At 44.3% G+C, this 12,794-nt stretch overlaps 1 protein-coding gene across 2 annotated transcripts in view; it reads right to left on the bottom strand.

Annotated features, from left to right (window-relative positions):
- The window catches only part of Gpld1 (glycosylphosphatidylinositol specific phospholipase D1), a 50,267-nt gene extending 41,147 nt beyond the window's left edge, over nt 1-9,120 (bottom strand). Inside the window, exons 1-3 of one of the 2 annotated variants that reach the window (XM_005337023.5) lie at nt 4,312-9,120; nt 3,869-4,151; nt 221-276 (exon numbers count right to left, since the gene is read on the bottom strand). In XM_005337023.5, coding sequence (XP_005337080.3) covers nt 221-276; nt 3,869-4,058 — 246 coding nt within the window. In that variant the 5' untranslated portion in view covers nt 4,059-4,151; nt 4,312-9,120. Of the gene's footprint in view, nt 1-220; nt 277-3,868 lie in introns of both variants that reach the window. The other variant, XM_078020605.1, reaches the window with a different exon arrangement.
- Nucleotides 9,121-12,794: the final 3,674 nt, after the last annotated feature.

The following is a 12,794-nucleotide window of genomic DNA, read 5'->3' on the forward strand; positions in this document are numbered from 1 at the left end:
ACAAAAAGATGCATCGCTTTAAAATTTCTCTTGTTTTTTCAAATTACGATTCACATCATTAAAATATTTGCATTTTATAATAACACATACATAAAAGGTTCAAGTGGCTTTTTAACCGTAATATGAAAGACGTGAAACGGCTCTTAGGATCAGCCTGTCCAGCCTTGCTGGACACCCACGGTGGAGGTTGATGCAAAGGAGAAAGAGCCAGGCTCCGTACCTTTCTGTAGTCTACGTGACCCTCATGAAGGCGGAGAAACTCCAGAGCTCTGTGACCTGGAAGAGAGGAACGTGCACGGGTTACATGCACCTGCACTCAGAGGCCATTTTCAAGGAAAATGCACAATTTTGCAGTCAAAAACTGTCAGGGAAGCGGAACATGAGGATGAAGTTCATACTCAGAATTTATTTAGGCCTAATTGCATTCGTATAGTATTTATATTATTACTATGCACATCGGAGCTGCGTGGTGATTTGGTTTCTGCCTACCTAGCTCGGTGACCTTGGGTCAGTACTTGACCTATGCAGGCCTCAGTTCCCTGCTATGGAAAGTCAGGTCAGAAGCACCCACCTCCACAGCTGGCGGAGAGAATCAGAAAGTAAACACTAAGTGACAGGCACAGTGGCCGGACGGGAGGAGCCACAGAAGCAGTCATCATCTTATTTTGCCTCAGAACCGAGGTAAATAAACCCACGTAGGAAATATAATATGTAAAACTGTGGGCTGCACCAACGGTGGCCAGATGTGTCTAACACTGGAACACTCTAATGGGGATCTCAGAAGGCCGCCCACGCCACCCACCACCCTGCGAGCCTTCTCGGGACAGGAAGATTGGCATTCCTGTGAGGAAACACTCAGGCGACACCTTTTTACCATGAAACACATCCACATCCACTTTTTAAATTCCTATAACAAAAAAATAAAGGCCTTCCTACACTGAAGACATGACTAAGAGACAAGTCACAGCCTACGAACACTCCACACAGGACCCCAGGGACTCCAGACCAAAGCTCTGAATGAGGCCCAGTTTGGATCAATCAGTTCACCAAAATGTCACCCTTCTACTCAGGCCCAATGTGAGCAATGAGAAAGCGAACCAAGATACTCATCCGAGTAAGCAAACAGTCATCTTGGTCTCCTTTATGTGAAAATTCTCAGAATCAGTACAGATTCAGGAGTTGCCCTTAATTATGTTCAGCTTTGTAGCAATAAATACCTTTAGGTGTCTATTAGGACCCTGTAACGACTGAAGAAAGGTATTCATCTTCTATACTTCAAGCAATATCACTGAATTTAGTTGGAAAACATTTAGAAGGATTAATATCTACAACATTAAAGAACTCCAAGAACCTAAAACTGAAAAATCAAATAACCAGCCTGGCACACGCTTGTAATCCCAGTGGCTTGGGAGGCTGAGGCAGGAGGATCATGAGTTCAAAGCCAGCCTCAACAACTTAGTGAGGTCCTAAGCAACTCAGCGAGACCCCGTCTCTAAATAAAATATAATAAAGGGCTGAGGATGTGATTCAGTGGTTAAGCACTCCTGGGTTCCATTCCTGGAACAACAACAAACAAACAAAAAAAAAAATCAAATAACCCAATTAATAAATGGGCAAATGAATTCAACAGACACTTCTCAAAAGAAATACAAATGGCCAACAAATATATGAAAAAATGTTCAATATCATTAGCAATTAGAGGAATGCATATCAAAACTACACTGAGATTTTCTCTCACTCCAATGAGGACAGCAGTCATCAAGAATACTAAGTAATAAATGCTGGAGAGGATGTGGTGCTCCATTACCCTTGCCAGAGCGTAAATTAGCACAGCCACAGTGGAAATTAGTAGAGGTTCCTCAAAGACTAGGCCTAGAGCCACCATAGGACCTGGCTATCCTATTCCCCGACACTTATCCTGGAGAATCAAGGTCCTCACACTACGGTGATACACGCACAGCCAACTAAGGAACCAGCCTAGGTGGTCCACCCACGGATGAATGGATAAAGAAAATGGTGTCTATACACGGTGGAGTTCTATTCAGCCACAGACGAACACGAAAATCATGGCAGTTTCAGGAAAATGGATGGAACTAGAGACCATCATATTAAGTGAAATCAGTCAAACTCAGAAGGTCAAGGGTCGGTCGTATGTGTTCTCTCATAGATGGAGGAGAAAAGGGGGAGAGAGGTGGGGGTGGGAGCTCATGAAAACCAGAGGGAGGTCAGGAGAGGACAGGAACCCGGGGTGATTGGGGTGGGGGGTGGACACGTGCCGTGTGCATGGATGAATGTGCACCGACAGATCTCATCCTTAGGTACAACCATGAGGCACCAACAAAGTAGGGCGGGAAATAAACCCTCTCGTGGGGGGCTCCATGGGGTCCTAGAGCAGAAGTGAGAGGTCAGTGCCTGGCTCGGCCACACACACCTGTCGTGCCCTCTTCTCCACTGTCCCGCCCCCTCCCTGTTCAATGCCAAGAGCAGGGCCGTCAACAAGATAGCTGTGACACTCTCTAGGATCAGCTTCCTCACCTGTGAAACGCAAGAACTGGGCTCCGCGACCTCTAGTACTCCTCACATTGTAGAATTCTGTGGTTTTTTTCCTGTCTGCCATTGCTCAATATCTGGGTCTATTTTGCACTGGTAAATTTTCAAATTTATAATCTTGTGATTCTTTGTAACATTGAGAGGTGATAAAACCATAATACAGTCTCTATTTAAATGAATCCTAGACCATCAGATACATCTGAAATTAATCTGAAAACTGCTATAGAATGTGATCTTTAATTATATTGTGAATTGACCCACATTTTCCTTATGTTAAAAATATTATAAATACAATCCATACACGATTTTTTTTTTTTTTTTTGGTACTGGGATTTGAGGCCACAGGCATGCTGACACCTGCAGCTCCTTATATTTTGAGACAGGGTCTTGGAACAGCTCCACTAAGCTGCTGTGGCTGGCCTCGAGCTGAGGATCCTCCTGCCCCAGGCTCTGGTCACGCTGGGATTACTGGTGTGCACTACCACACCTGGCCCAAATCTTAAGAGATCTTCAGAGTTTTTGCCAAGAATTCACAGCCTGCGTGTTATTAAGAAGCCATGTTGGGGCTGGGGCTCAGCGGTAGAGCGCTCGCCTAGGAAGTGCGAGGCCCTGGGTTCGATCCTCAGCACCACATAAATAAATAAAGATATTGTGTCCAACTACAACTAAAAAAAAAAATTTTTTTTTAAAAAGAAACCACATTGCACACTTATTTGTCAATTATACCTCAAAAAAGCTGGAAAAGTAATTTTGTCTTTTAAAAAATCACGTGACCTACCTACACAAACACCTCTGTCTTTGCCTAAAGTTCGGTGACACCAGCCCACTCCTGCCTCGGTTCTGGGCGGTGACACCAGAGATTGGTCAGATTCCACGGTCCCCAAGACCTCTTTAAGGACCTACTCCGGAGGCCTTTGACATACACTTGGAAATGCCAGTCTTTAGAAATGTAAAACAAGATGAATCCCTCACTCCTCCCCGCACCCACTTCCTCCTCCCACCCCGCCAGCTCTGCAGCCTCACGGTAGGAAGCCCCCATTTCCCCACCCAGAGCTGCCAGGGGCCTTGACCTTCTGAGTTGGACTTAGAGCGGGTCTCTGGTTCCAGCCACTTTCCTGCCAATGCCGTCATTTCATTTTTCTCCTCACCTTCGCGCCTCCACCAGCCTCCGCCCGAGGCCCCAGTCACCGCACTCCCCTCTCCCCTCGCCCCAGGGTCAGGCTGCCCAGCACTGCAGGACAGCTGTGGCCATCTCACTCTTTACCTGTCCAGACAGATGGCCTGTCCTCCCAAGACCCTGACAGGTCCCAGCACTTACCTATCTCCACGTGGGTTGACAGGCCACACGAAGAAGCTGTCGGGCAGAGGAGGGCCAGCACGGCCAGCAGGCCAGACCACAGCCGGCCAGGGGACATGCTGCCGCTGCTCCGGGCTCCTGGGCTCACAGGAAGCTCCCCGCGGCCACAGCTGGCCCAGAGCCAGCGCCTCCCTGAGCAGGTCACTGACATGGAAACCGAGCGCCTTTCAAAATATTGTTTTCCAATGAAGTCAGCTGCTCGGCCACTGCTCAGCCTCAGCAGAACAGCGAACCCACTGTCCACCTGGGAGGGGGGAAAGGGAGCCAGTGAAGCCCAAAAGCTGCCAAATGGGGGCCCCCCATCCTCCACCCCGCGGGCCCTGCTCTTCATCTTAACTGACGATGGCGTGGAGGCCAAGCAAAGTTGTCTCCAAACAGTTCTGGCTTCCTAAAAACAGACTCACCGACAGCGGCTCTTCTAGACAGCCCCGGTCCCGCAGGCGACTCGCGCATCCTCTGCGCACATTTATCAGGCAGCCCTGCCTCCGGGGGAGGGGGGCTGGGAAAGCGTTAATGGTGATCAGCTGGAACCGGCTTCGCCTCAGTATTTGGCAACCGATATTGACACTTGTGTGGGATTACACAAGTGCAGCCACTCTTGGCTCCTTCCTCTGGCTCCTAGGGCTTATCCAGGGCCTGTTGCAAGATCAGATTCCTGCATCCACTCAAAGATGCCGGTTCCACTTGGGAGTCAGAGGGGAGATGGGTAGAGGACAGCCAAGAAACCAGGATCTGGAAAATGCTAGGCTGAGTCTCTCTGCCCTGGAGTAGAAAATCTATGGCACTTAGTCCAGGAGGGAAATTTAGGTCAAACTTTTCATGGGAATCTTAAAGGTCAAGTTATGTATAGCATGTGTTAAAGGCAGGAGAGGAGCTGCTAGAAAGAGTGGGAGGGAATGGTATTCACCCTCCTCACTTTGGGCTCGCCCATCAAGAGCTGGATGAGCCCAAGGTGGGACTGGTTTGCCAATAGCTGCTGTGCAACCTCAGCCCGGTGAAGAGGCCCCGGGAAGAGAGCACTGTACCCTGGGGAGAGGGGCTTAGGACACTGTTTATAACGACTTCTAGGCCACAAACAAACCGGTGTTGTCTTACTAAGAGTGTTTTGTAAACCTAAGTCAACAATTATTTTTTTAAATGAGAAACTTCACAGTGAAAAACCAGCCCCTACCTCAGAGCAAAGCCTGTCCAAGGAAGGGACATGACCCTTGTCCATGGAAAGACCCACAGAGCACTCCTAGGCACATTCCCACCCTGCTAAGTTGTTTATCTACAAATAACAGGAGAGATCTGCTGCCCCAGGTGTCCCTGACTCAGTGGGAACCCACAGCAGCCCCCTAGCAGCCACCCATCAGCATGAGACAGGGAGATACCTGGGATGCCAGATGACCCCCCAGTAGTTTATGGTGGTTGATAACATGTTGGGAAACCATGTAGTTCAGCACGAACACCCCTCTTGGCTTAAACCAATCAGTTCAAAGGAATACCCCTCTTGTAGTAACTAATCAACCCTTCCCCAACTTGTTCCCGCCAGTGAGTGTGCTAATCATGTTTTAGAGTTGTGATTTGATTTTCCCGCGGTGTGTGATGATTTGCTAAGAGATGCTATGATGTATGTGGGGGTCCCTGCCTTCTCCAAAGAGTGTATAAAACTGCTGCAAACCCTGGGCTCGGGGCCTCTCAGCGACACCAGTTGCTGTGCATGCGGAGGACCCAGCTAGCTCCCAATAAACACCTCTCTGCTGTTTACATTGATCTTGGTCTCTGGTGGTCTTTTGGGGGTCCCGAATTTGAGCATAACATATGGGGGCTCGTCTGGGATCCCCCTAATAAGCCTACCCAGACACCCCGATTGAGAGGTGATGAAAACCCGGCAGTAAGTAAAGGTATCGCCGATGTGTAAGATCCTGTACTCTTGTTGCCTGCAGGTTCTGGTTCTGTGTTGTGTGGTCGACAAAAGGTCCAGGGGCAGCCGACGGGGTTTGTGGGAGACATCCCCAGCCCCTTCTGGGTTCTGAGTGGATTGCCTGTAGTAAAGTATTTTGTGAAGTATTTGGTAAAGTATTTTGTGGCTGACAGATCCGAAGTCCGCCTGAGCCTTTAGTTTCCGGGTAGCAATCCACGACATGCTGCGAATTCTGTGGCCGCGCTTTGAATTCTGTGTTATGGGTGTTTGTTCCTATTGTCCTGTCTGTCTCCACACCAACACCCTGGCAAGAGAACTAATCTCCCAGTCTGGGGTCGTCAGACCCAATCTGAGGGGGATGCTCCCCCAATCCCTTTGTCTGAAGGGAAGGCCCCAGTTGGCTTGGGGCCAGCACCCACTTTCGTTTTTTTGACAATCTGAAAAGCGAATCTGTGACTTTGTGTGTCTTTTTGTCTGTGTCTCTGTTGAGTGTGATGGCTTTGTTTTACTTTGGACAGATGCAGAGTCCCAAGTTCCCATCTGCTTAGATGTGTGGAGGTAACTTTAGCTAAATTTTAGCCTAAGAATGTCCCTAGTATGCTTCTCCTGTAAGGGACCAAACGTCAATAGAACTGCCAGCTTTTCTGTTCTCACCTCTTACACCCCTTTTAGCTGGGTTTTAAAGAACTTTGATAAACTTTACTCCCCTTTGCCAAGCAAGATTAGGGAAGCAGTGTTTTCTTTCCTTCCCTTAGTTGGCTGGAGTGCACCCACTGCAGAGGGAAGTGCCTGCGGGGATCTAAGAACTTTGATACCTCCCTTTTTCTTTTTCTCAAAACCCTGTCCTCATTATTAAATTGGCATTAATTGGCTTCGAGGACAGGAACCAAACTTTCAGTCACAAATTCTGGCACCCCAGAGGGGACTTTAGAGGACCTCCCCTCTGCTTTCTTGGGGAGCCTAGCGCCCCAAACAACTGCATGCCGAGGATGTAAGATGAACTTTTTGGGAGCTGACTACTGAAAAGTTAGGAGATATGGAGAGTGCCTGGTGCCTGGGGTCGGACCAAACCAGAGGAACTAATCCTGAAAGTAAAAGGAGGGACTGGGGGACTCCCAGCAGCTGCCGAAGCCATTTTGCTTTGGGGACCTCCCTCTTCCTTCCCTGCACTGGGAGGATTGCTCCGTCTCTGTCTACTTAAAAAGAAGGGGACACTGAAGGCAGTAAAGTCCCCACACCAATACCCTTGATTTTACACTTCTGGTTGCCCCTGTGTGAGAGCATCTGGTCCACTCGTGGGGAGATCTATGGTGCCACTGATGTAGGAGTCATAATGGGAGTCAGAAACCTGGGGAAATTTTTCTCTTATCTGGTCTGTTTTAAAGGTTATTATAGATTGTTTCTTGGGGATGATCTTGGCTGAATGTGTGTCTAAAAGATGATTTTTTATTGTAACAATCTGGCATTTGAATGGGTTTTTGAAGCATTGCATAATCTTGCAGTTAAAAGTTGGGTTTAGGTAATTGTTTAGTTTATGATTTCAGATAGTTCATGCTGTTGTAGGGACAAAGGAGGCAAGGCACCAAAGATAGCAGGAAACAGTTTTATTTGGCTGCAGCCAGGCTCAGAGGGCACAGCCTTTGCTGTAATCAATCAGTCCCTGAACCTCGAATTCAGGGACTTTCAGAGTTTTATACCCAGCATGTAAGGCGAGGGGCTCAGAAGTTCACAGTCTGCAGAAGTTCACATAAAGCAGCTTTTCCTTTCACTGTTGTGGGCAAGTTAACCCTTCAAGGACAACCCCTGAGAAGGGGAGAGCTTCTTCTCCCCTCTTTCCTCCCCCTGCCAGCTGTTACCACGGAGCCCAATTGTAACTTATCTTAAAAATATAGACATCTCTGTGAAGCCCAGCTCAAGGCCAGAGGCCTTGTTTGCACATTTCTTCAAAGTACTATTCTGATACGTTTGTGAAAAACTAGTAAGGGGGTGTCCAGCACCTGGAGGGCTGGTATCTTCTTGGCCAGTGGCCAAGTAAACAGGGCGACACGAAAATAGGAAGTTTATCTACATTGAACCCTTTTGCTGACAGTCTTAAAATCAGCCATGGTGAAGAGGGCTTTTCTGTGGAGAAAGGGGGTGCTACTTCAATGCTAGAGAACTTAAATATTTAGGATGGAAAATTGAAAAACTCTACTTCCAAGTTGGCAAGTAACTCCCAATCATTTAGTTTTATTTTTTCATCAATTTTTGAACTGGATATCCTGGGAAGGTTTCACTAGGTGTACCAGTGCATTAATTCGGGCAAGGATAGTAAATTATGATATGGTATCTCTTCCCCTCAGTGTGTAGGATTTAGGAAAGGAAAGTGTTGAATTGGGACGTTGGTCTGGCTTATTGAAATGCATTGAATAGCAACAGTCTTGGGAATTTTCAAAGCTTAATTTTGGATGTACATGGTAGTGTGTGGTTCTCTTTTGGAATTTTTTTCAGGTGATTTAATGTAACTTAATACTAACTTCAGAACAAAGGAAGTGGCTTAATGATCCTGAAGGACTTTCTTCTGATGGTAGCTTTTATATTATCAAGTAAGATCCTATTTTCAGTTTTGTGTGAGCAAGTTTTTCTAGTGTAGGAAGATGTAAAGGTATGAAATTTTGTGAATTGTATCTTAAACTTGTATCATAATTTTCAACATCCAAACCTGAAAATTGTGACTTATGGTTAAAATGCCTTAGGCATGAGGCTTCTCCTCAGAATTCCAGTTTTTCTTGCTCCTTCCAGACCTCAGCCAGGACTTAAGTTGAAATGCAATAGAAGAAGCCTGTGAGCTCAGTAGGAGACTGAGCTCAGGCCCAAGGGAAAAAAAATAAAAGGTGTCTTTTACCTGAACTCAAACTGGATTAATCCAAAAAGTAAATTGTATGGTATTTACTAATTACCGGCCAGTCATTTTTTCTAGGACTGTTGCTTTTTCTTAGATTCTGTATTTTTTTTTTTTTTTGAGCTCATGATTTTGATCCTACAGACCTAAGTTAATGTTTTTCTGATCAGTTCTATTTTTGATCAACTGTGGAGTTTTTTTAAACATTGCAATGGAGATTTCACCTGAGAAAAGCTACAAGGCCTTTACTATTGTGTATGTGTGCACACTTGTGTTATGTGTTGTATGTCTGTATGTGTATGTCCATATATCATGCAATTATATGACGATTGGCAGATATATGAGGAGCCTCATGAAATTAAAAAAAGGATGCAAATATCTTTGATTCACGTGATTTAAATGGTTCAATTTAAATTGGGTAAACAGATAAAAGTAAAGATATCTTTAAAATTAAGCTTATAAGTTTTTCCTAGGTGATAATAAAAAAACTAATAAAATGTTGATATCTATGAAATAATCTGCCTAAATTCAGAAATATACAAGGATTGTTTCAAAATGTGAAAAGAAAAGGAGGTTAACAGATGGAAAAGAGAAACTAGAAGGTTCTAAGAATGGATTTAATAGAGGGAAAATGTGTTTCTGGATAAGAGAGTCTATGTAATTAAGTAAATAAGAGGGTTTTAGTAAGTGATAAAGAAGGTCTGTGTAAGTTGGTTATATATGTAAGTTTTTTGAGCAAGTAATCTTAAAGAAATTAAACAGCTGGTTAAACAAGAACTGTTGTTTTAGAGAATTGTGCTATGTTATTTCTTTAAAAACTAAATTTGGTTAATATAAAAACATCAAGGTAATTGTGGTGCTATCAATGTATTCATATCTTCCAGGTATACAAGTCTGTAAGGTAGAAGCTTTAAAAGAACATTATATTGGGGCTGGGGATGTGGCTCAAGCGGTAGCTTGCTCGCCTGGCATGCACGCAGCCCGGGTTTGATCCTCAGCACCACATACAAACAAAGATGTTGTGTCTGCCGAGAACTAAAATAAATAAATAAATAAATTCTCTCTCTCTCTCTCTCTCTCTCTCTCTCTCTCTCTCTCCTCTCTCTTAAAAAAAATTTTTTTTAAAAAAAGAACATTATATCAAGCTGGTGTTCTAAAGTTGTATGATAATTTTAGGCTTAAAAGAAAAACATGTTGGAGATTTATTTGTATCATTTGTGTTCTATAACTGGACTTGTTATCAATAAGGTATGTAAAGTTCTATGTTACTTTTTACACTAAGATACAATTTAAATGTATTTTTAAGTTAATGAGAGCCTAATCTGTGTGAAGGTTGATATTGTTGTTGTTTTTCTATTTTTTTTTTTATTAGTTGTTGAAAACATTACAAACCTCTTGACATATTTCATACATTTGATTCAAACGAAGGTTGATATTGTAAAACACAAAAGTACTTTGCTACTTTTCTACAAAAGGTTAAAAGCTTTCAGACTTTCTTTAATTCATGTTTTAGATGTGATATTACATTGTGTTAGCTAATATTCATGTAAACTTGAGCAATAATTTATGTAGGCTTTGTAAAATGATGTCTAAAAAGCAAAGATCAGCTTCAGAACTACAGTACTTAAGATTTATGAAGAACCCTGCCTTACCTGAGATAAGGCTCTGTGTCCCATCTCACAACATGTAAAAATGACTACAAAAGAAGTAGGCCAGATTTCAGTACATTTAAAGTTGTGTCCAAAAGTTGGTTTTTGTCAAGATTACTAAGATCTCAAACAGGGGATTATAATGTATAACTCTGCCAAAATTCAAGGTAGCTATTACACAAACTAAATATGTTTTTACTCTTGTTAATTTTATTTTGTAGTTTTCTTATAAATGGTCTAAAGATTGCCTGTTAATGTTTTGCAGAGGTATTGATTTAAGAACACACAACCTGGGTTGATTTAAGATAATGAGTTATCACCTACAGGATAGAGACATAGACATTAAAGCCCAGTACTCTTAATATAAGGCTGTTGAAATTTATTTTCTGGATGTTTAAGATTAAGTTTTAAAATTAAAGTTAAATTAAAAGGGCCAAGGAAACCAATATTTGGCTCTTTCCCTCTGAGTCAGAACAGGGGACTTCTCTAAAGAGCTTTGCGACTCTGGGCCACATAACCTCTCGATCAGGGAGATTAATGACACCACTGGAAGACAAAAAGCCAATCAGTGCATTTGCTGTGAAGAGGAGGGTCATCAGAGAGAGGAGACATCCCTGATGCTTCCAAGGGAAGCCACATGGTCAAGCAAGGCCTGGACCCATCCTAGCGCAAATGGCACTAGCGGAACTGAGAAGCTGCTCCAAAGTTCCCCCAGGACTCCCAAGGAAACACAGCTGACTGTTGACAATAGATAGAAACAAAAGTCAGTTTGACTGCTTCATCTTAAACACTTAGCAAAGACAGTTAAAACCAAAACACAGTTATTCCTGGGCATTTTAAATAATAATAATAGTTAAATGTAACTTCCAAGAATAAGTAAACTGGAGGCTACAAACTAGATTCTTAGGCAGGAATGCCTGATAACTATCAAATTACTGCCAGAGTAGTTTTTAGTTTAAGGCCTACAGCTATTCCTAACCTACACAGGTAAGCATGGTGTTTGCTAGTATGATTATCCAGCCCTGAGTAACAGAATTAAAGATTTCTCTATTAGACACAGAGGTCATACTAGTAAAAGGATTTTGCAAGATCAGATGACATTAAATTATTAAACTGTATCTTAAGGGGAAGGACATCAGTAACCCTAAAAGTTAAATGTTATGTTTACAGTCCTGATAACTGGGGGTGTTAAAGCCTGGTGAGGGAACTTCTGTACAGTGACATGTTCCAGCTGCTGCAACACTTATTCAGTACTCATGGTTTTTGTTTCTCTCATGGAAGCACCCATCCCCAGATGACAACCTGTTTTTCCCCAACCAGACCTCAAATGGAACTGACTTCTAAAGGGAACTCACGTCCCCCACATCGTCCCCCATGTTGTCAAGCCCCCTCATGTTCGACACCCCTTTTCAGCTCTGAAGCAGCCAGAATGAGCCCCCGCCCCTTCTCCTTACAGCAATGAAGAGTTCCTAAAATTAGGGGGGAATGAAGCCAGAAATGGATAGGCAGTGTAGATAGGTAAATCGAGTCAGGTTGGATGGATATAGGAGGCCCATTTTGAGTGAGTCTGGGAAGTTGAAGACGGTCCCCTGAGATTACTGTTTACCAAGATGTACAGTCTGCCCAAATAGACCCCAACTGAGGGAACCATGATTTATTCCCAAGTTTCCAGACAAAGGGGGGAATGAGAAACCAGCCTCTACCTCAGAGCAAAGCCTGTCCAAGGAAGGGACATCACCTTTGTCCTTGGAAAGACCCACAGAGCGCTCCTAGGCACATTCCCACCTGCTGAGTTGTTTATCTACAAATAACAGGAGAGATCTGCTGGACCAGGTGTCCCTGACTCAGGCTAGGTGGGGACCCATAGCAGCCCCCTAGCAGCCACCAATCAGCATGAGACAGGGAAATACCAGATGACCCCCCCAGTAGTTTATGGTGGTTGATAATGTATTGGGAAACCATGTAGTTCAGCACATACTCCCCTCTTGGCTTAAACCAGTCAGTTCAAACGAATCCCCCTCTTGTAGTAACCAATCACCCCTACCCAACTTGTTCCCGCCAGTGAGTGTGCTAATCATGTTCTAGAGTTGTTATTTGATTTTTCCTCGGTGTGTGATGATTTGCTAAGAGATGCTATGATGTATGTGGGGGTCCCTGCATTCCCCAAAGAGTGTATAAAACTGCTGCAAACCCTGGGCTCGGGGCCTCTCAGTGTCACCAGTTGCTGTGCGTGTGGAGGACCGAGCTAACTCACAATAAACACTTCTTTGCTGTTTACATCGATCTTGGTCTCTGGTGGTCTTTTGGGGGTCCCGAATTCGAGCATAACAACAGACAAATATAATTTCTAGCACTCTGCAAAATAACTGGCTTCCTGAACTGACACAGGTGTGCTGAGACAATCAGCTGGAGCTGAGAAGCCAGCTAGTGTCCTCCTCCCCCGGCCCCCCG

The sequence above is a fragment of the Ictidomys tridecemlineatus genome, chromosome 8 (assembly GCF_052094955.1).
Source record: "Ictidomys tridecemlineatus isolate mIctTri1 chromosome 8, mIctTri1.hap1, whole genome shotgun sequence".
NCBI classification, from domain to species: Eukaryota; Metazoa; Chordata; class Mammalia; order Rodentia; family Sciuridae; genus Ictidomys; species Ictidomys tridecemlineatus.